General features: G+C 37.5%; 2 protein-coding genes across 2 annotated transcripts; both read right to left on the bottom strand.

Moving 5' to 3' along the window:
• Positions 1-16600: 16600 nt before the first annotated feature.
• Positions 16601-19036, bottom strand: RpL39 (ribosomal protein L39). The gene is made up of 3 exons (XM_085958775.1): positions 19002-19036; positions 18799-18902; positions 16601-16745 (listed from the first exon to the last, which is right to left on the bottom strand). The coding sequence occupies exons 1-3, from the start codon at positions 19002-19004 to the stop codon at positions 16697-16699; spliced, it is 156 nt and encodes a 51-aa protein (XP_085814901.1). The 5' UTR covers positions 19005-19036; the 3' UTR covers positions 16601-16696.
• Positions 19037-21793: 2757 nt separating this feature from the next.
• Positions 21794-23485, bottom strand: LOC147063951 (INO80 complex subunit C). The gene is made up of 2 exons (XM_085958909.1): positions 23208-23485; positions 21794-22064 (listed from the first exon to the last, which is right to left on the bottom strand). Exons 1-2 carry the CDS (start codon positions 23374-23376, stop codon positions 21868-21870), a joined length of 366 nt encoding a protein of 121 aa, XP_085815035.1. The 5' UTR covers positions 23377-23485; the 3' UTR covers positions 21794-21867.
• Positions 23486-25035: the final 1550 nt, after the last annotated feature.

Below are 25035 nucleotides of genomic sequence, written 5' to 3' on the forward strand. Positions count from 1 at the left end.
AAATACATGTGTGCGCCACATGTATTTACATTGTTTACCTACCAGATATCGAAACACGTGCAGTATTTATTGATGTCGGGCCGTGTGAAATGCACTAAAGGCATATTCACACTAACATAATATTTTGCATTTATATAGATAATGCGCATTCAAAAGTGTTGTTTGTAATAAATGAACGCCCAATTTTCTGTACCACCTTATAGTTTTACGTTGACACAGGTAATATGCCAACATCTGATCATGATAGTCGATTCCACTCATATAAGGGTTGCACTCAATTACCATCTGAGGTTTTTTACATAACTTTCCAAATCTATTGGACGAGTCAGTTATATCACCATCGAATTCTGATGATATGGTAACTACTTCTCGAAGGTCTTTCCATTTTGCAACGCATATATCCATATCCGTGTACTGGCTAATACATTCACCAGTTTAGAGTTTTTTTTATTGACAACCGTATCAGGATTACCCTTTCTATTGCTCCTTAGGGTTCCCGTGACAAATGTCTGAGTAAATCCTCAGTCAGTAGAACACTATTATATTAGTTGTCCATGAAAACAGAATGACCGATTCCTGTTTTACCTTTAATTCATTTTCAGACAACTTTTTTGGTATGGTCTTTCCATTCCAATTCTGTATCTGCTGATCCGTCATAAACAATAAGTTTTACGGCCAAACCACCAGACTCCGAGCATGTAAAGTTTGATGCCATATTTTGCTTTTTTGCCTTTCATGTATTGTCAAATAATTAGGCGACCGCGCCATAAAACCAACAAAATATTATCAATACAATATTATCAAAATCACTATCGTAAATTTGGTCATCGCTTTCTTCTACTCTTTGCCTTTTTGAACAAGATGGCCGATGCATTGAAAAAAATGAAAATCACTATATCACTAAAACACAAGGGTTCACATGCACTAAAACGTCAGACAAAGTTTATATTCACACGAAATTTTGAAAAAAATATATACTCGGTATAAAAAATACATAATTTACAAAATAATAAAAAAGTGATAAAACAACACCAATTTACAACTGTAAACAATATTTAAACAAAATATAATAAGTCGTTTGATGTACGTATTCCGATTACACTAGTGCAGGGGTCGGCAAACCGCGGCTCTTTGCCAAATTCTCAATTTTTAAAAAAACTTGCAAAATTCACAATTTTTATTTTTTATCATGGATTTGTACACTTATTATATTATTTATAATGACATTAACGCGAGACTAATTTTTCCTCCGTGATGGTTGATGCAAAAAGGTGTGATTGTTGTTGTTTTACATCCGCCCATTGTAAAAGTCGACAATTAAAATTTTTCTCCATTTGATATTGACACGAGCACTTTTGAAATACAATTTTATTGGTGGATTTAACAAGCAAAGAGTTATGGAGCTACAAATTCTTGTTCTCCAAGTTCTCAAAATTCTCCAAGGTCTTGCCACCAAAATTGAGGTTTGGAGAGAGAAAAATACAAACAATCATTTTCAAACATGAATAATATAAATAGCATTTAGAGAAGCCACACATTTTCACACACCGGACGAAGGCCTTTACTCATAAATAAAATATTAACGTAGTTGAACAGGGAACCAGATCAGGTGTTTTATTCAATTGTTTATAGAGATCAGGGTTGCGGTTTGGCCCGTTTTTTAATAGTAAACGTAAATTTAATATTTACGGAAACCAACAATAGCCTGTTGACAACAGGTATGTGTCATTCGCCCCTTCAAACGTGGAGCCTAAGGGCATGCCCTGATCTCACTGATCACCTATCTCGTTCCCTGTTCATCTATTAAGTATATAATTTAACAAAACAATAATATATTCAAGTAGATGGATTCCAGCCTCGGCGATCAACATTTATATTTTATTAATTCCTATCCAGACAGGTTACCAAGGAATTTGGCCCTATGTTTTTGTTAAGCCGGCTTTCATGTGATCAGGTGACTTGTCTAACCGTCGGAGTTTACGGATGTAGGCTATCAGCATAGACCGATGTGGGGACGGCAAGCTATTTTATCCCCCCTGTCTGCGGATTTGACGTACATTCTGATCACACGGCCACATGCCTCATACCTGGATAATCTGTCGGGTTCATGTTATATCGGTTTATACTAAATACAACTACAAACTAACTATTCGTATTGATTCTATATTTATTTTTATTACTATTTTCCTGCTCAAAGCAATGCTCCTGAATAAGTCAGAGTTTGGTTTATTTTCGTCTTCGACTCTTGGGCTGTCCAGTTTTTTTGTATTCCGAGGGGCTACATTCGTAGACGTTTGGCCCTTGTTCGGAATTATTATTTCGTTACGCACTTCTTTTTTTTCTGGCACTATAGGAGCGTACCTAGCCGGGCGTCGTCTGCCTTCGCGACGAGGGCGAGATAGTGGCGTTACCACTGGGCCAGGCTCGTCCCGAGCAGCGGATATCTTTCTGTGGAAAGTTTCCCACTCGTCTGCTGGTCTTTGCAGCAGCACCTCAGGGGCAGATACTGTGCTTGCACCCGTTCCTACCGCTGTGGGCAAAGCATCGTTTAGCGGTACAACGGCTAGGCTCGTTGACGGCATGGCTTTCTCACCGGTAGTAGCATGGTTTTTAGCCGCAAGTATCCTTTTCCATTTCCTCTTCATTCTTCTCTTCGTGGATGGCAACACTTTGAGAGTACCACCCGTTGTTCCACGACATCTTTCAGGCGTCACGTCCCTAGCCTCCTCATGAACCCACGACGAGAAAGGAGAGTGCGCACTCTCCACACCATCAAGCTCTGGTATCATCTTCCAAATCATCTTCGTCTTAGTTATAGACGTCATCTTCTTCTTCAATCTCCACAGGAGGATGATGTTTCCGAATCTGGTCCACATGGAATTTGTAAGGACGGCCACGTCGCTCCACGTAATACAATGTTCTACCAACTTTCCAAATAATCTTGTGAGGCCCTGTCCATTTTGGATGTAATCCCGCACAGGCACCTGGTCTGGTTTTAGGGTATTCCTTTGTGTAGACAGAGTCCCCCACTTGATAAGTTGGTGCTTCGGTTGTTTGATTTCGCCTTCTTCGCTCGAAATAAGTTTCTTGGATGGCTAGAACAGCAGCGATCATTTCGTCACAGTTTCGCTCAATTACGTTAGTCTCTCTAGATCTCAATGGATTAGACCAATATCCGGACCTACACATTTTTGACCTCCAAAGTACTTCGGCAGGGGTGAATCCTGTTGATGCATTGCGTCGGCATCGTAAATCACCCATTCTGTCCGCGAGATGTTCATCCCACGTGTTTTGCTCAAGGCCTGCCAACCGAATACGCAACCCCTTTTTAATCTCCTGGTTACGGCGTTCAGTTGGATTTTGTCTGGGACAGTAAATAGCGGTCGTCCACTGCAAACAGTCCCATTCCTCCAAAGCTGCGAGCCATGCCGGGTGACTAAATTGAGTTCCATTATCCGTTAAAAGAGCACGTGGGCTTCGCGCACTAGAGGGATGATATTCGATAGCACCGCTGATCGCAACGGAAAGGCTTCAGTCCACCGCGAAAATAGGTCGGTGATCACCAAAATGAATCGGTTTTTCAAACGCGTGGTAGGATAAGGTCCCATTAGGTCCAATGCCAGGACCGTTGTGAGCAACATTGCTGTCACTGGTGCGGGTTTCCGCGTGGGTGCTTCCATTCGTTTGTTTATTTCCTCTGCGTTCTCAGCGCTAGCTGCTGGTCCCTGAGGAAATCTTGAAAGGGGATCGGCCAGGTGGTTTTCAACGCCTGGGCAATGCTCCGTATCAAAACGAAACTCGCTCAAGAGCATCGCCCACTGGGCTAATTTACCCTTATGATTTTCGCCGTATTTAGCCAAGTGAGTGCTCGGTTATCGGTGATCAGCGTGAACTTTCGATCCTCGAGGTATCCCCGATATTTTGTAATACCGAAAACCGCCGCCAGGGTTTCAATTTCATTGCTGTGATACCTACTCTCGACTTCATTCACGCGTCTACTCGCATAGGCTATGACATCGCGTCCACCGTCCTGTTTCCATTGGAACAGCACGGCCGCAATCCCACGTCCCAAAGCGTCCGTCTGTAGGCAAAAGGGCCTTTCAAAATCCGGTCTGGCTAGCTTTAGTGGTTGTTTCATGGCCTCTTTTATTTTTTTGAAAGCGTCCGTGGCTTCATTAGTCCAGTGAAATTTTACCGTTGTTGTAAGTAATTAGGTCAGAAGGACAGCTATTTCAGCAAATCTAGGTATGTACTCCCGTAACCACCCGCATAATACTAGAAAGCTACGCACTCCTTCCTAGTTGTGGGCTGGGTTGCCGCTTCTATTTCTTGCAGGTGATGCAACTGTGGCTCATTTCCGGTGGCTATAATGTGGTGCCCAAGGTAGTCGACCTCTCTGAGACCAATTTGGCACTTCTTCGGTACCACTCTTAGTTCATGGTATTGTAGTCTTTCAAATACCATTCGTAAATGGTTCACGTGGTCCTCCCACGACCGACTATACATAATAATGTCGTCCAAATAGACTAAACATATATTGTTTATGAGTCCGACCAGTACCTCTTGGCTCATGAGTCTCTGAAATGCGCCGCAGGCGCCTTGTAAACCAAATGGTAAGACGTTGAAGTGATAGCAGTTACCATCAGCCGTATCGAAAGCCGTCAGTCGTCGGTATCTCTATCAAGTCTTACTTGCCACTACGCAAATCTAGGCTACTAAAAATGGTGGCAGTGCATAGGTCCTTGAGTGTCTCTAAAATAAGAGGCAGGGTAGTAGCCTCCTCTTTAGTGAGGGCGTTGAGTTTTCGGTAATCCACACAAAACCGGGTGGTACCGTCGCGTTTGGGTACTAAGTGTACAGGAGAGCAGTACGGAGAGTTGCTAGGCTCTATTACACCATCCGCAAGCATCTGCTGCACGCTTTGAATTTGTCTTCGCTTATTTTTGGATTGTCTAAAAGGTCCCAACCTGAAGGGTGTAGTATCCTTTAAATGAATCCGAAATTCCGTGGTTCTACTCGGTGGTCCGTGTTCGGCAAACTGGTCGCTAAAGTCCTTCATAACTTTAGTTAAAGCAACGCAGGGACAGGGATGTCAGGTGACTGTTCTGCCAAGGTAATTTGTTCGCTAGGCAATGGCGGTCTCGTCGTTTGACAGTGAACAGTTTGTCGTATGTGGTTTCCAAAGTGTACACAGCGACGCTTCATGTCAATGACCGCTTCTTGTTTGTCCAGCCAATCCATGCCGATGAGAAGATCGACATGCAAATTGTTCAAGGCGAGAGCATCGAATTCCACGAGGCTGTCACGCTCAAATATCCGCTGAGTAAAACGTCCCCGCTTGTGCTCAAAGTTTCGCCACTCGCGGTAACGAGCGCTTGAGGAGCGCCCTTAACTTTGTATGGCGGGCATACCAATGCCTTCCGTACGAGAGTTCTCGTGGCTCCAGTATCGACGACGGCCTCGTAACGTCCAGTTACTCCGTGGATGCTCAAGGGCAGTTTGAGAAGGGGCGCTCCTCCGTTATATGAGCTAACCCCATACCCAGACACACATACCCCAGCAGAGGCCACGTCGTCTTGTATCCCGTATTTTAAATTATTTACACTACTAAAACTATTTCTACACAATGTATTTAAATATATTTTATCACTATTGTCATTATCTAATTTAACACTATCATAATTCACACACTTATTACTATTATTATCATTATGTGATTGAACACTATTACCGTTCACGTTTTTATTCAACGCTGAATTTTCGTAATTATATTTCACACTTTTATCAATTAAACATTTATCTAAAACATCATTATTATTCACTAAGGTATCACTAAAACTATTGGCAATAGCGATCTTCTTTGGTGGTACGTTTTCGCACGCCATTTATATAATTTTTAAATAAATAATTTCATTATTATCAAGACTTTCCTTATAACTAACATTTTTATTATTACTTATTTTACGTTTCTTATTATTTATCTTATTTATTATAGCTAATATATTTATTCCCGCTCGATTAGATGAAGACATTCGTTTATTTAGTTTTTCGCGCGCAGCATCCGACGTTTGTGGTGACGCGGGTTTGCTAGCTAATCCTGACCCAGGCAATCTGCGGTAGGTCATGGTTTCGCTGAACGTTTTCGCGCTCACTACTTTATTTTTAGAACTCCCATGCGAGTTTTGTATCGATTTATTCTCGATAATATTATTCGCTGCGTTTGAAACATTTATACACATAATATCGTCTTGAGTTAACCTCGTATTTATAATTGCATTTTTATTGTTTGTACCAGATTCGATACGCACACAATCAATAGGATTAATATCAGTATGTTTAAAATTAAGTTTATTATCAGTGTTACTTAAAGTTTTGTCATTTACTTGTAATTCGTTAAGGTTATTTTCATCAATGCTTATGGCTTCAAGTTTACAGTTAGTTAGGTTTTTCCAAGGCAAATCAATAGGCGGCTTTACTTTAAGAGTAAGTTCAAATCGATCACTGAAATCGCTAGGTACAATTAGGTTTTTACTCACGATTGGTGATTCATCGGTGCTCGCAGCACGATTTGTTCCGAAGAACTCGTCACTAGGACTTGGTGGATCACACATTCTTCATTCGTCCGTCATCTTTCTTACCTTTTTAATTTTATTACATTTTATGTTTTCGACGAGCAACACCGACTGATTTTCATTCTCTCTTTGTGGAGTATCAATGAAATCGGAATTTAAGTTAATTTCTTCGCTACCGTGTGGCACACAACTAGGACGAGATTAAATTTATTTTTAAAGCGAAATATTCTCGTTTTATTCTTGACTGAAGGTTTTAGTCTGAGAAGTTGTTCCGAATAAAAATCGGCGTTGCTTGTCGATACATTTTTACAATTATTATTCAACTTAACATTATCAACAATAGGCTTCATAAGAAAGTCACTATCTAACTTATCACTAGGTTTCATGGGCGCCGTAAGGGAGTCCCGAACACAACACTTATCACTATTTTCTTGAATACCATGGTAGGTGGCATCCGCAGATCACGAGGCCTCCTCGAGAGCCCAAGGCGGCTTCTCGGTTCTGCGGCGCCCCTTCAATGTTCTTGCTCCGTTTCCCGTGGTCTCCATTCTTGGTTGTGTCTCCATGCAGGGTAGTTCGGGCATGTATGGGGTGGTAACCGAACTCGCAGTACTGACACTTGCGAACGCCGTTTGCGTCATAAAATGGCGTACGGTTTCCGCCATGGAAAGCACCTCTTCGTTGTTGGCCTCCTCGAGCCAGGAAGGCTCCGTTTGGGGTTCTGGCCTGATTATCATTTGTTGATTCTCGTGGTTGCGGAGGCGGTTCAGGGCGTGTCTCAGTCTTAAATATTTGTTGACGTGGCTTTGGGCGTGCGCTCGACTGTTCTAAGTTTTGATTACAGTCGCATAGGCAGCCGCTTTCTTTTCGTTGTGTGGCTATCGCTACGGAAGGTCTGATTGTAGTTGGTATAAGGCGTTGAGCCACCACCAGTAGTTCGTCCAGGTTGGACCAGCCTGCTTGGCCCACCCGCAGTTGATCCCTTTCACTTAACAAGTCGAAAAATAACTCACCAAGATCTTTCCCAGGGATATATGGTAGCAATATCGTCGCCAGATCCTTCTTGTTTATCAAAAACCCGAAGACATCTTCATCCGGTCCTTGTACCAAGTTCTGCAGTTCCGTCCGTTGTTGGCGACGTTTGAGGGACGATTCGAACTGCTAGCGCAGCAGGTGAATAAATGACTGCCAGCAGGTTTTGAAGACATCGTCTTCCCCCATGTTTTTGCCTCATCTCTTAATCGATTTAGCGCGAGTCCTGTCCAACTTTCGGGCGGGCTCCTAGCTGCGGCGAAGTACGCCTATAGTGGGTGTCCCGTGTAGAAGACTTCGAGCTCCGGCTTCAAACTCCAAGGTTGGTACAATTGTGGTATGACCGGCACTGCTTTTGACGTAGGCTTCAGGGCTGTCGATCACGCTACAGTCGGCAAATTCACGTCCTCGCGCGGCCTCATTTCGAACACCAGAGGAGGACTCTCCCGGTTTGATGTTGGAGACAGCACTTCTTCTTCGATGAGGGTCACGTCGGAGTCCGCTTTTTCGTTAGCCATTTCTTGGTTGTTCCGGCTCCTGGATCTCGTTAACACTTGATACACAGTATGATTACTCATAAACTTTTATTTAGCGTTCGCGGGCTTAAATTTTATTTCGCGGGTTCGGAAGAATCAATGCGATTCTTCACGCCCCACGTTGGGCGCCATTTGAGATGTCCGGGGTTCCAGTGGCTAGCTCAGGTGTCCATCAAACCCCGGATTCACAAAAAAAAGGATACCTATATTTATGTTTGTTAAATTCAATAAAACACTAAGTCTTCTTGTTCGGGTCTTAGGGCGTAATGCTCAATTCGTACTTACCATGAACCTAAACCGAAATCCATCTGTTCTTAACCATAGACTACTTTTGTTATGAACTCGCCCCCTTCTGTATAACCACTGACAGCTGCTGTCAAAATAAAATCGCGTGCCTTTAAAACTAGATATGGGAAATGAGTCACTTAAGGGGCCGCTGAAGAGCTCGACATTCAAATATAATTCAGTATGAAAAGGACCTCGGCGTCGTAACTACGTTAATTTAAATCGATCTTTTCGCAAAAATCACTAATCATCGGAGATTTTATTTCAAGAAACATTATTATTATTACTGATATTGTCTGCCGCGCGGAGCATTATTATTATTTTATGAACACCTGCGAGATGAAGCCGATCAGAAAACAGGGCTGTCAAAATAATATTAAGCATTAATATTTTTAAAATGTTAATTTCATCATAGTTTTTAATCAAACCTGTGCAAGTACGTACTGATAACTTGGGTGGATTTTGTAGCAAACATACTATTGATATATATACGGGTATATTAGTATTATAACCCAATTCAAATTGAACATAGGTTGATACTCAAATACTATTATAGTATGTTTATGATTTCGAGAAAATAATACGATGGTATAATTAATCCATATCAATTATTTGAAAACATTACATTCGCACTTTGCAAAGATAACATCAAAATGTGTATATACTTATCTAAATGACGAATGACATGCATGAGTGAGCACGGCTGAAAGCTTGGAAATGTGTTTTTTTCTATTTCAAAATCTTTTAATTGTATATTATTTTATAACAAATTCAATGCCAACTTCATATAACTAATAAAAAATACTGTTTGTTTCTACGAATAAAAAAAGACAGGAAGGAAGATGTGTACAAATCACGGCAATCAGAAAGGCCGGCAAATATGGCCGACAATGCGTGATACACAAACATAAAATACACAAAATTACAAACACATTCGAAGTTTGCCGCACACGTACAGACCACGTGATATTTGTTTACGCAAAATCGTCGCTTTTCAAAACGGCGAATTTGATTGCCAGATTTTACTGCGATGAATCAGTATGTTCCTTCTTGTCTTTTTTTATTCGTAGGTTTGTTTACTATGTACACCGAGAAATTTCCATTTATAAAATCGGAAACGAATTTTAAAGAAGAGTTTTGGAATAGGTATAATGCAACCAAAACTGGAAAAAATTCTATCATGGCTGTTGACTTCCTGAATTAGTTAACCCCAGGTCCATGCCACTACGTGAACCACAGTGGATATTAAGCCATTTCCACACTGGCAACAAGTTGCTGGCAACCTCATTAAATTTTACGATACTTACCATAATTGCTTAAGAAATTTTACGATAATCATCATAATTATCGTAAAATCTAACGAGGTTGCCAGCAACTTAACTTGTTGCCAGTGTGGACCCGGCATTAGATGCACAAAACTTAAATAATACATATTATAAATAAAAATTTAAAATTATAATTATTTATGATTTATGTCTTCGACAGCCCTGATGAAATAAATGTGAAATATGAGTCTGATCAGTCATAGAGCAAATTTATTGACACAAACAACTTTCACACGACCTTTTTATATTAACTAGTAGACCAGATATTATGGACCATATGTTAAAAAATCATATTTTCAATTCTCAAGGCCAATTCTGTAGAACGTCCTCTTAATGAGGACTCCGACCGAATAGGTCAATTACGGATAGTGATTTGTTCGGACAGATTAGGTCAATTGTGTCTTTTGTTGCCGTAATAAAATGTATAGTACTAGCGCGTACGAATTGCGGAATCTTAACACCGCTGCACATTCATGTACTGAAATATGACTATATTATAAAACATTAGAGCGAGAGGTTTAAAAGAACACTATTTTATATAATAAAAATACTTTTGCAGTCATCAAATGTTTAAAATAAATATAAAGGATAACAAGGCTTCAAAATTATATAAATAGATTATCTACAACGTTTAAGGAATGTCCAGGATCATGGTTTGAAAATGCAATAAAAGTTCCATTTTGACCTACGCTGAGCATGTACCCCCTTAAGAAAAAAAAACTTTTATCCCATATTCAAAAGTATAGTATTTTGGGGGTACTCTACTATTTTTATATTGGACATAGTACGCGCACCAAAATTATAATACCTACAAACAGTGACGTCCCTAGACAAAATGCCGCCCCTAGGGAGTTGAGGAGCCTCCAAATCCGCGGCTAGCTCCAAGGGTTGGAAGTGGAGGGTCAATCGTATGAGGAGAAGCAGGCCAAGGTCTTGTAGTAGGCGGCGACTACATAAGTCACCATAAGAAAACTCACAGAAAAGTTAGAAAAGGTCTATATATTGTTCACGTTATAAAGTTCACAATATTATAATTAATTATAGTTCGGAAAGTTAATATTATTCACATAATTGTTCAGTACACAGTATACGGTCGTCCGTCAAATGATAAAGTACATTACCACTCGTAAACAAGAAATATTAAATTCGAAAAATTTCACAATTATTCCAACGTATTAAAGGGTCGCCACTATTGGACTTAGGAACCGATGCTCGAATGAAATGAAAGTTCGAAAAATTTCGGGGCCTCCGTTAAGGAACCACTGTACGAAAACTAAACTTCGCGTTCAAAATGTTAAAGTACCAGGTAGGTATTTATTTCGAAATTATTCGCGATTTTTACTAAGTCGGGTTTAGGTATTTATAAAGTAATTTTTCTCGCCCAAACGACAAAGTCCAACTCTAGGTATCAACCAGGAGAAGGCGGGGGGGGGGGGGGGAGTTGGGAGGACCAAGCTCCTGTGCGAACTTGCACAAAGATATGAATTTGTATGGACCGAACACAGCCCGTTCCTGCGTGGAAACGGCCCTGGGACGGATAGAGAACTGGATACAGAATTCGAAAATCCTGGGTTTTTATCTAAATTTGAAGATTTCATCCCCCTAGATCAGCGTTTCGCGGGTCACGAATCTGTATAGCGTTTTCACTATAAAATTCGCACTTAATCATCCGCTACGCGAGATTGCAAGTAGGGAGGGCGCCAAAACCAATTGTATTCGGTGTACGGTGGCTTCGTGCGTCCGCGATTTTACCTAGGTCTCCGTACAGTAATTACGATTTGTAATTTGTATTGTCGTTTAGGATTTCAATTAACCACGCGAAAACTTCACGTACGGAGGAGTATGATACATCAAATTGTTCGTCTTCAAACCGGCTAGCATATGAACATGCCCCACAGTCTCGTCATGGCTGAGCGGCAGGAGTTACAAGCTCAAACCTATAAGCGCACCGCCCACGCACAACGTACACATTAGCGACAAAAAATAAAATTATTAAATTACTAGGCCTTATCGTCTACGTACACATATATGTCTTATATCTAATTAACTTATAATTACGGCGGGAAAATTAATCTTGTCCTGAGCCCTTATATCTCGCGAACCCTTTGAGTCACGCGTGCTACGGAATAACTGAGTTCACCGCGGTCCAGAGACGCTTACGTCATTTCAAATTTAAATCTGATCGGACACGCGTAGCTCTAGTTATCATTAATAATTTGTTTGTATGGAGAATTCGCGCCTGTCACGGATTGCGTAACAAGGATGGGGCCTTACGCGTGAGCGAGGAAGCTGCCGCTATAATCGGGATAGGGAATTGATCCAGTTGTGCGAGGGAGACAACTGCCGGGATACCGAATGGGAAAAGCAGCTAATGGTACGTTTACATTTGACACTAATATCGTCATATTTATGTATGACACCATATTCACTTAAGTGTAAACAGTAAGTATATTTGTATCTGCCACTTATTTTGCCTGTGTCGACTCTCACCTGCAACTTATTCAATCTACTTATATACGCAAATGTAAACACCGCGTTTACGACAAGTTCGAACTTGGAGCGATATATCACCAAAGTTGAGCCACCGTCTACTTTATGTCAAGTACCTGACATTATTCGTACCTAGCTAGTTTGACAGGTAGTAAAGTGCATCGAGCAATATGGATATTAAAAAAGAGTGGTTAAAAGCAGATACATTTGATTTAATAGACAAATATCACCTTAAACCGGAGTTATGGGATGTGACCGCGAAAGATTATAAAAACCGTACGAAAAAAAGTGATGCAATATCAGAACTTGCCAAAAATTTTGATACCACAGTTGTGGAAATTAACAGAAAAATACACAAGAGTCGACCCTCTTATGAAATTGCGCAATTTCGGCCCGCGTAAAAACTCGCGCTTTGATTATACGCGGGATTCGTCGATTCCGCGTATGGTATTTAATATGGATGTGATAAAAATTAGAAGTCAAGGATATTAGGTACCTCGTGAATGTTTTAGATGCTGTGTGGATGTTATGTATGGAGCTCAGGTCTAGATCGATTTTCGGTTAATTAGATTTGATTAAAATGTCGATTAATTAATATCTAGCTTAATTCGCGGGTCTAATTATGTTACTATTATATTCTAATTATGATTACGTTTTTATATATTAATGTCGGTCTACAATTATACACGTTGATATTATCTAATCATTGCAGTTATACAGTACATAATACATGTCATTTTAATTACATCATTTATCATTAATCGATGTCCAATATAAGATTACGCTATTTTTAACATTAGTATACCTATTGACTATTTATTTAACATTATAAAAATACCTATTGTTATTATGGATTACCTATTACTATCATCTTATTCAGGGTGTCTATTTGTTACATTATGTGTTTAATTATCATATTAAATTTACATTAATTATTATTACTTCGTCGCTATTTATCATCTTACCATCACTCTTCATGGTCCTTGTGACCGACTTATAACATCCACAGTTCACCCTGAGAAGTAGTGGGACCTGTCAGAGCAAACTGCGGGACTTCCACATATATTACATATGACTCTGCTTTGTCGAGGGTCGTAAGCACATAACCGGAGGTACATTGACTATTACGATCAGATCGAGCGGCTGGGTGGCACTACTCCTTATGGGAGCGCCCTCACAGGGGTACGTAAATTGTGTTTACGTCACAGTGCCAAAATGCCACCACATTTTTTTATACTTACAGTACTTTTTATCTTTTATTTTGTTAACTGTCAATTCATGGTGGAACTGCATTGTATTGTTGTTTTTATTTAATAAAATGCAATTTTTTTTTATAGTACTTATTCCACTTTTAATTAATATATTAGGACCGGTTTCGTCCGCCTCAGTGGGACATTTTCAACCGGTCCTAATATATTAATTAAAAGTGGAATAAGTACTATAAAAAATTGCGTTTTATTAAATAAAAACAACAGTACTTTTTATCATCTTTTCATGACTCCAATAGAAAGAAATGTGTTGTATGGATACATTACTAATACCAGTAAAATTAAATTAATACATTGTACATGTTCAAAAACGCGCATTACCATGATCTTACTCCCTACTTCATTTATCGTTTGTCAATTTATGGCTACGGCCGTATGTTGCTTAGCCACTGGGAAATGCCAATAGAAATGGTGTATTTCAAAAAAATACTACCTTATTCTTAGGTCAATAATTATTATGAAGCAAACATTATTCGTAGAATGTTTATCACATTTGAATAGTCAAAGACATAGCTTATAATCAGTATCTTTAGAATTATTTTTAAATGTGTAAATCTTGCCCATTTTTTGAATAATAAAATGCCTAATTCTTGTCAAATTTGGGATCACAGAGATTACCAATATAATTTTTTATCGTAAATATTTCACTATAATAATGACGACATAAATTTTACTAATGGTTTTATAAATGCTTTTAAAATTAATAAATATAAAAAATCTTAACACCACTGCATACGGATGTACTGAAATATGACTATTTTCTAAAACATTAGATCGAGAGGTTTAAAAGAATACAATTTTATGTAATAAAAATACTTTATGCAGTCATCAAATGTTTAAAATAAATGATAATAAGGCTTCAACATTATATAAATAGATTATCTACAACGCTTAAGGCCATGCATTAGTTGAGGCACGGTCTAAAAATATCGTTGCTAGGCGATGTGCGGATTTCGGGTCGCGGGTGCAAAAGACGCCTGTCAAACGAAATATTATTTCTCATATAAATCCAACATATGTCCATTTTATGTTCTGTTTATTATTCTATTAGTAACAATAATAATATATTCATTGACATGTTTTCTTTTTAAAGTAAATGGGTAACGTTTTTAGTCATCTTTACACGATTTTAGAATTAATTGGCCCGTCGCCATCACGCAGCAAAGTGACGTATGTCTGACTCGACGTTCTCTCAAGGAATGCGAAGCGAGTACAAAATTTCGTCGCGCGTACAGTTGAAAATTATTTGACGTTTCACTGATGCGTCACCTTAAGGAATGTCCATTATCATGCTTTGAAAATAGCATAAAACTCCATTTTGACCTAAGCGGCGCACGTCCCCCCTTAATGGAAATGTATTTCCGTTATTACTAAGTTTAGGTAGCTATAATGATAATGATTCTCCTCGATTTGCCGCCCTTCAGTTAAGTGCCGCCCCCAAGCGACGCTCAATCTGCCTACCCCCACGGGACATCACTGCCTACAAATACTATTATAATAATTATACCACAGCTGGTTGTACACTGCCAGACATCCAGACCGACAGTGACATAACCCACTATAAGTTAGAAATTATTTATATAATGCACCTTTTGTTTAGTTAATTTTCTTTATCAGTATGCATTATCTAAAATGCAGTTAATTATCAAAACAAATACCTGCAAGCCGACAAATATACTCATCATTAAAGAGCGGACAAGTGACGCCTTTCATCATAATCATAAACTCAAAACACCACCCGTAATATAATAGCTTTTTGCGTTTTTATTGTTTTTGCAATTTGAGCTTTAATTAAATCAATGCAATTGATGTACCTACCAACTTATTAATGATTGTATTATATTTCGGCAAAAAAAGACAGGAGTGCGTATAGACGGCGATAATGATTGTAAATCACAAGAGCCGAAATACGCAGGATGATGAAAGGAAAAATTGTAAAATAATTTTAGTTGCATGACAAAATACAGGTTAATATTTTATAGTCCCTTTGTATTCTGTCGATCTCATTTAGCTAGTCGCCACACCGAGCCCCCAGGCTAGACCCCTATCAGCCCCCCCCTTGTGGGGGGGGCCATGATTTAGTCAACTTTTTTTCGCGTGGAGCACCCCAAATCTGCAGACCACATACCAGGGTCATTGAATTTCAAACATGTTAGATATTACTCTCTAAGTTGCCAGATTTCGTCTGTCAATCACTACGTAAATTCGATTCGACATTAATACACAAATCATTCGGACCGAAAAAACCTGTTATTGTTTTAAACATTTTTAATGATACGCGTGCCAAAATTTCCTAAATATTATTTTGTGACAGTCAGCAGTTTTTTGTGTAAAAAATGAAAAAATAGTTTTTAAGAATGCTATTAAAAGTTTGAAAATTACAATTGAGTTCGAGATTCTTCTTTCACTGTGTCTCCAGCCAAAGGCATACTTTTATTCTTTGAATGTTTTCATTTTCAAAAATTTTCAATGATTGTGGAAGCATTTTAACCACACTTTCATATACTCCTCAATCCCGTTTTAACGATTATGTTTCAGGCAAAATAAAATGCAGAATGACCGCCGAAATTTCAAGTGTTGGTTGAATATTTTTAATTGCCCAATTGGTCTCAAATCTTTACAAATCAATCAAAATTAGTGTCGCGGCGCGGTTACCCTGTTGCCAGATGGGGTTGTGGAATAATATGGCGCATAAAACCCAAGGACCGACCTATAGTTACAATTATATATTTACATTAATAACACAATCACTGATGACTTTTCAATTGCCACATTTAAATAACACATTAATTATATCTAATGGCCAAGTACTAGAAACGCGGTGTTGGCACTAAATGAGTTAAGACCGGTGGGCCCAGGGGTCTATTTGTGCTGTTACTTTAATAAAAAACTACAGGTGATTTTAGCAAACTAAAATTTTGGTGTTAATAAACTTTTCGCACACTGTCCATAATATAATAAATTAACGAGTCTCGGCACAAATAATTTTTAGGATATTACCTTTCTTGCCCACAATCGATTTTTTGTTGAAAATGGGGGGGGGGTATGAGAAGGATGAGGAATAAAAATGATTAATGAATAAAACTAAAATATTTGAATGGAGACCTCAGTTTAATAGTTGTACATATGGCAAAATAATGTCCATAGTCGAATTACTTAATTGGTTGTTACAGAATAGAAGCAGCAGCTTACAGCTTCAACTTTGTACGCCTCCAGTGACGCCTCTTGGCGTTATATCTGAAAATAATTAAAAAAAAAAAACCATTAAGAAAACATTGCGATATCTTTGAAAACGTCCATTATTGTGAATTTTGTTTAAACATAGTTAACTGCTCAAAAGACTATTTGCACCAGAAATTTTTAGAATAGTAGATTCTCAATGAAGGGACCAGAAGAATCCAACGATAAACAGGAAAATAAAATGATCCATCATTTCAAAAGAATTCATTATTCGAAGAATGATATCGGACTCCACAAAAGCATGAGATATCACAATTACGTTGTTTATAACACAGATGATGTGAGGAGACGATAGGTAGCAGTCGAATTTGGGGTGGTGGAGAACAGGTTAATTCAGATTTAGAGCAAACCAATAATAATAAATGTGTATAACCCTGCCTAAAAGCAAAACAAGTCAATTTTGAGATAAGTATGCTAAACGATGCTGAAAGCTATACCTACATAATGAATCTTAAATTTAAGAAAAATGTATAACCTCATTTAAAAGAAAAATATCAATGTCGCATTTATTAAAAAAAAGTCCAGCGACTTCCACAGTAACTGTCCACCGTTAATGTCATACAAAAAATCTTACCAAAAAACAAATAACATAGTAACATGTCAAAGTGTAATTACCTCAAGACTAGTATTTTTGACTTATCCCACTGTTGCTTTCAGGTAGCGATATATTTCTTTTTTTAAACACTACAACAGACCATAAGGCCCAATGAGAGTAGCATAGTTAGTAATAGAAGTGAAACGATATATCACAAATATATTGTGACCTCACCGGGAATCAAGCCCAGAGCTACTAGAAGGGAGGCTAGCGCATTACACACTGGACTACGAAGAACGCCACAATCACATTGAAACATGCAGGGGGATGCCCATTCTTAATCACAGGATATTGTTAAATAGCTGTACCAACCGTTTATATTGCCAATCTGTTTATGGTATCCTATGGTTCGAACACTATTGTATCGCAGAATTAACCCAATGCTTACGGGCCGCACAAAATTGTGTTTTTGCTAGTTGCTTTTCAAATGCAAATTAACACGTTAATTACAAAATTAATTAAAAGGGCCCGTAGGCATTGGGTTAATAAAGCACCCACTATAGTAGAGCAATAAAAGATGTCAGCTTATAAAGTCGTGAGTCTTGGGTTCGAATCCCAGACACCAATTGTTTTTTCAATGTGTTGTGACCCAATAGGATGACTGAGTGGTAGACATCCATTTCTCGTATAACAAAACTCAGTTATGAAACCTCTTTTGAGGCAACCAAGATCAAATATTAGGTAACAAAAAATCAAGTGAATAGGGGAAAAATACAAAACGCGGCTGGTAAAGGCTTAAGTGCTGTTGCATGAGACACTGGTATCTCTGGATACTGCATATACATGTAAATGAACGCGACACACGTATCTATGTATGAACGTGCCCATTTAATTATGTATAAATGCAGCCTCTCAGGACACCTGTGTGAAACGGCTATTAGTGAGGAAAAATTATTGACCTGTTTGTATTTATTTATGAATCAGTCCCATAATTATAGGCATGGATAATCACAACAAAACCAAAGTCATATACTTCATTTCACTTTGTTTCATCAGTATGATTACCAAAAAATTAAAGTTGTTGAATTAAAATAAACGTCGATACCACAGAAAAGTTCCACATGTTATTCAATTCGAGTTATATGCAACTCCGTGTTAAAATTCATCACAGCTAAGAAAATTGGGGTAATTTTATAGTACTCAATATCGTTTTTGTGACCGGCCATTACTCACAAATACAATATTATGTTTATAACAAAATATTTGGCGAATGTCTAAATACCGACGTGAATATTTTATAATAACAACAAGCCGTTGCCACATCATGAAAATTACTATAAACGACTAGCTGTCAAATATATAGACGTGACACATAACCTAACTGTCAAATTGTAAACATGCTTATTTAACCAATTTATAGTAGACCAAGGGCCGTCAGTGTGTTTATAATATCCAATCGATATGCACTGAGTGGCTTCGATCAGTAGGGAAGTGAAAACAATTATTATAATTCACCTGATTGTGTTTCCAGTACGCATTCGGATCCATTGAGGGATAGGTCTGTTTTGTTTAAGTTTTTTGGCAAGCTTTCGCTTGATGATGAATGTCTTGTGGGCAGACTGCAAAAACATAAAATAGTATTAGAAAATTATATTTTATAAAATGATATTGTTATGATTATCAAGATAATTGAGAATTAAAATATTGAAACCACTAACCATCTCAACCGTACTGTCAGACCGCTACGGAAAAGGAAGTAATAATTTTACAGTGTTACCATGAGAAAAAATCCCAATTATATATCTTGGCAGGGTTGTCATTAAATTTGTCTATGCTCTCTGCTGTCATTCCCGATATGAATAATCGTTCAAAAACAATTTCAATAGGATTTTAGTAGGTACTGTCTATCAAAGAGGATAAAAAACTGCCTGATACGGAAAAAGTATCCTGATTTCTGTCTTCCAGCGTCAGGCAGATTTTCGTGTACTGACGGCAGTTGGCAACACTGAAAATTGACAGCACATTCAAAAATTTGAACATAGGTAACAAAAGCTCCTGTAGTTTGTAATTAATTAGGAAAAAAAATCATGGCAGATAAAACAGGGCATTTTCTATCAATTTTAAAACGACAGAGAAATACAAAAACTGCGAATCGTCGGCACCAAATTTCAGCCAACAATAGGTACATAAAAACAATATAAAGGACGTCATGTAAATTTTGCTTCTAAATAAAAACCCTGGCGGAATTAATATTTTATAAAAATATTGGCAATTATTTTGGAAACTTTGCTTTCTACAATTTGAAGGAATTCTCATATGTACAGAATTAACATTTCTGCCAGGGAAAGAGCAGTAGTATAATTTACTAACATGCGTATTGAACATAGACTGAATAACTACTATGCGACCTCCAGAATATGTTGGACTGCCGTGGTCGGGGCAGGTGGACGGACCCTTGGACCCCAGCACCGAACCCTTTTCACTTCTTGACTGCGTGCAGAACATCACCACCGTTGGCACATGCTAGGGTAGTTATCTTTTGTCTTTTGATCTTCCTCATTATCTTTGGATATTGCTGTGCAGTGTACACATCTCATGATCATCAGCACCATAGCCCAATGTGGGTCTTGATTGCCTCTAGGAAACGCATGCATTGTATTGAATGCTACAAATATTTTAGAGTGTGACCAATTTTAGTCATGTGATGATGACAGTGCATTGTTATCATTACATAAGATGACGTGAAACTGCATCACAAGTCTGAGAGGCCCGATAGCATTATACAGGCGGCCCTCGACTTTCGTACACTTCGCTATTTCATACATTTCTTAAAATTTAGATCTTTATTGATTACCTCCTCCCTCCACAATAAAAAAAAAAGGTGGTATTAAACTATCTCTTGACAATTTATAAAAAAAACACCTGTTTGCTATGATACGCCTCGTTAACATTATACCCACTGATAAATAAATATTTTTAAGTGCACTTTTTGACATTCCTTTACTTTCGTACACATTTCCAGCAACCAATTGCGTATGAAAGTCGAGGGCCGCCAGTACACAAAATGAAATTAAAATATAATATTAAATTACATTATTATAGTAGTGATGTGATACACCCCTGTTACAGGCGGGCTTAAGTCGAAACGTAACCCTGACCTCTAGAAACGGCTTCATAAAACATCTAATCTGATTCCTTGCTCAACCACGTAAGTATTTCTTTTTAATTTAAAAAGTAAAAATGATGATGGATGAAAGAGATAATTTTAAGACTAAATATAAGGATTTAAATATAATAAATTTTGCCGCGCATTGTGCGTGAAATCCTCGCGCGCCGGCGCCAGGGTCAGGCTCGTGATTCGCCGAATCAAAGATCACGCGATAAAATTTGGCCAATCACGAGAGTCCTTTTTTTTGCTGGATGGCGTCGGTACGAGGAATTTAAAAAAAAAAGAAAAAAAAGGATGTTAGTAAGCGTCCCCTTTTCGATAGGTACGGACCTGACGACTACAACTGTAAAAATCCCAAATATAATTTGTAAAACTAAAAATTAAGAAAATATAAGAAGACCACGTTACGAGCACGAAAGACCGAGTTTTATTTATACTCCGACCGTTGAAATTATTTTTTTTGTGAATCCGGGGTTCGATGGACACCTGAGCTAGCCGCTGGAACCCCGGGGATCTCAGATGGTAATCCCAAACACAGCTCCGCTGTTTATTTTCAATGATAACATACATTTGATGACATCGGATAAAATATAATAATACCCGTGGCATCCGTGGGTCCGCAAACAATTTAACCTTATCACTGCCAGCCAATTTTTACTAGGTGGACACTTGTAAGCCAGCTATTTTTGGAAAAAAAAAGTAGGAACAGAATGATAAATTTTTGTGAATACTTACCAAATCAACGTGTTTCTCGAGAATATTTTCACACTAAAATGATAAATATTGTTTAGAAAATATACAGTTTATTCAGAAAGTATGACGTTTACTAGAACCCGCGAGTTAACTCGTCACTGGCCTGACGCGACATACATGTTTTGGCGAGTTAACTCGTCCGTGAAAAATGCATAAATTGGCCATACTGAAAAAAGATTGTGCATCACTGGTCTATGACTATTCACAACTCTTCTTGTACGTACTTCCCAAATAAACAGGGTAGGGCATACTCATTTTGTTGTTTTCTACTCAGCGGGTCCATACTTGTGTTGCGAGTTGTACAAGATGGCAGGCATCAGGCCAGCCGCCGTAGTGCAGACAATTCTCTGCGGATCGGACCAGGTTACACCCCATAGAGTTTTTCTCCGACCTTTAATTTACTCCTGCCCCGTCTTCCACATTGATGTTTCGAAACCCATCATTTCACATATCACCACCTTCAGTGAGTATATTACATTTTGCGTACACAGTATCAGATCTTAAAGCAATTATTGTCTGTTACGCTTTCTTTTTTCATACCTAATGAAGTAAAAGCAGGGTTCTCAAAAGTAATAATATAATAATCATGTAATATTATTTATTTATTTTTCATTTATTACTTATGTATATAATTATAATTAAATTGTATCACTTATGTAAACTTAAACGATGCTACTGGCTCCTCGTAATTGTAAATATCCAGCAGAGATATCCATTGGCAAACTTTGAATGGTTAAGTATTCTTCTGTGTTGGCATATAGAAGCTTAGAGTATGGATCGGTGTATGGGGCCGGCAGTCCAGATATATCAGAATATTTTTTATTTGGCTTGAAAGACGGTGGAGCATTTATTGAATAATCTGTAATAAACATAAAATTAATGTGTAATACAATAGTCATTAGCTACATTATGGATTAATTAAAATGAGTTGGATAAACGTTCTTCTTAGATAATTAATTGGTAAATGAATAAAATTAAATAACAAACTGAGATAATGTTTAACAATTCAAATAAAATTGAATCAAAACTTTGGAGAGGAACTCGTTGATTTAAAATGGAGCAGAATAGAGCTTATTTGTCTTTTGACGTTGAGTTGTACGTTTGAGTTGTAATCAAGATTACCTATAAATTTGTTGATAATGAATGCACCTTTCTTAACAGGTACTCGAGAAATCATTTCTTTTATTTCGACAATAAATGTTTTGAGAGAAAATCATAATTTCACAGCCATTAATAACACAATCACTGCTAACCTTTTAATTACCACATTCAAATAACACGTTAATTATATATAATGGCCAATGACTCCAAATGCGCCAGTCGCGGTGTTAGCACTAAATGAATTAATTAATTATTATTTTTCACAGCAGTGATTTAAATATTATGTTCAGTCTTTGCAATAAACCATTTTATACATTTTCCCGGTACATTCCCCATACTCAGACACTACTCTTTGAATCTCCTGCTGAACAATTGGCCAGCAGCAATAACGGCAGGTGAGTTGCTGCGACCTGTCCTATCCACAAGTGTATGCACAACAGTCCAAATTATTAGAAGCATTACCGTCTGTACTGTCCTGTTTTTTAGACATATAACACCAGAACATTCTTTTGCATATCATCGCAGTTGTACGAAATTGATGTTCATAGATCGTAATGATGTATGGTAAAAGGCATAGATGTGGTCAGCAAAAGGTAGAGCAAGTCTGATAAAAGCGGATGCGTGACTGACATAAAAATGGAATGGCAATGGAAAAAATGCTATGTTAAAACTTTAACCAATTTGGAAAACTAAGAATATACTTAAAAATTATCAAAGTCACTTAAATGTGTCTAGTAAGAGCTCTTCTGAATTTGTAGAAATACCTAGACAGTGAAAGCAGGAGGCAAAGACTAGATGGATGGTAAATGTTCTAGTACTAAAAGTGTGAATTACGGATCGCTTTTCAGAATTTTTTTACGATATGGAGTTATGTATCTTTAGCCAAAATAATATTGCTTACATAAAACGACGTCTTCAGACCATAGTAAAGTGCGTTCGGAAGTCAATATTTGTTTCAAAGATCTCCAAGCTCTCTTTTTGTTACTCGTCTTACTAGTATGTTTAAATAGTCCACCTTTGAATATAAACTTTTTCTCCTGGTCTAATACCGGTTCTGCGTTAGATCCCATCGTGAAAAATCACTACCATAACTTACAGTAGGCAACGATTCATTTGAATCTCTTGGTTCTACGTTACATTGATGACATTTACTTGAGTTGAAATAATTTAATGTCAATATTTGTTTCACTGTTTACCATAGACTAATGTGTTTACTTTTTACAAAAAATGTTGCCATCTGTTTATATGCTGAAAGAGTACAATTTTCTGAAAAAATAACTATTTAAGTACATGCACTTTTCATTTTGAATCTGTATCCAAAGCAAAGTTGAATACCTACGTACCTATTTAGCATAAAAAAAACCAAAGATATTGTTTACATACCTACACCGTATATAAGCACCTTCTAACCTTTAGATATTCTGTAATTTTTAAAGATTTTATGTAGACACAAGGCTTATTAAATCTTCTCGTTACGATAAAAAAAAAAATTACACCTATATAATATGTATTATAATTAATGTTACATACATTTATAGGTAGGTAACAAAGAGATTGAAGACTAATGGACCAAATACACTCTATGACGATCGGGCACATATAAGTTGAGAGCGTTTTAGTGTCTATGATAATATCGACGTAACCTAAGCACAATCTTTTTCAATGGCTTTTTTGTCGACATGTTGAAATTTGACCTACCTACTCATAACATTATAATAATAATATATACTACCTAACTAATAATGAGTAATGAATGAGTTAAGGATTGTTGACAATTATTCACAATATAATATTATCGTAAGTATTGTGTTTCAATCGAAAACAAAAGATCTCGGTTCTCTATTTTCGAGATTGTCCATTATCTGCATTTTGCGCGAATTCTACATTCTACCATGCGTACATTATTGTTCGCAATAACTGCAAACTCCAATATGCAATATCCATATTGAGATCAATTGTTAAATGAATTTGAGTGTATGGGCTGTAGCACGTAAATTTATTTTGACAGCAGCTGTCAGTGGTAAATTCTAATACAGAAGGGGGCGAGTTCATAACAAAAGTAGTCTATGGTTAAGGATTCCTTATCTCTATAATCTATAGTTAACAGATGGATTTCGGCTACTTACCAATTTTACTGTAAGTTTATGGTAAGTACGAATTGAGCATTACGCCCTAAAACACTAGTACTAGCGTAATACTAGTGAGTAGATATTTAACTAAAAATGCATTTACCTACTGCAAATTCCAATATTTTCCGAAGATAAACCAATATATTTTAACTACCTAATGTGATACGTCAATATAAACCACCCGAGGATCTCCGTTAAAGACTGTTATAGCAAGTATAACAACCTTCTTATTCGTAAAATAAAACGCAGTACACTTTTTTATTGATATAAATGACTATACTCTTTGGATATTTATGCGAACACAAATTTGGTCGATGCGATATGTAGATATAGAGCACCATTGTCGAAAATCTAACTTTGCCAATTTTTATGCTAGAGACTTGAAATTTTTACAGGACATGCACAAAAAATATAATGCTTCAAATACACTCTATGACGATCGGTCATATATATGTCGAAAAACCCGTTTCTTATGTTGGCGTCCTGTGTCACAGGCTGTCACAGAGTGTAAATACGATGTCATAGCTATCATACAATATGTATGTATAATAATAATAATTATGTCAGAATGACATAGATATGATCATAGACAATAAAACG

Source organism: Rhyacophila brunnea, unplaced genomic scaffold (assembly GCF_057557595.1).
Source record: "Rhyacophila brunnea isolate RB1 unplaced genomic scaffold, BYU_Rbru_1.0 scaffold_8, whole genome shotgun sequence".
NCBI classification, from domain to species: Eukaryota; Metazoa; Arthropoda; class Insecta; order Trichoptera; family Rhyacophilidae; genus Rhyacophila; species Rhyacophila brunnea.

Coding starts and splice junctions, on each gene's coding strand:
- RpL39 (XM_085958775.1), bottom strand. Junction 16,746..18,798: donor CGTACTGGAAACACAATCAG/GTGAATTATAAT, acceptor AATTATTTTCAG/ATATAACGCCAAGAGGCGTC.
- LOC147063951 (XM_085958909.1), bottom strand. CDS start 23,376: ATGGGATCTAACGCAGAACCGGTATTAGACCAGGAGAAAAAGTTTATA. Junction 22,065..23,207: donor GTCTGAAGACGTCGTTTTAT/GTAAGCAATATT, acceptor TGTTTATTACAG/ATTATTCAATAAATGCTCCA.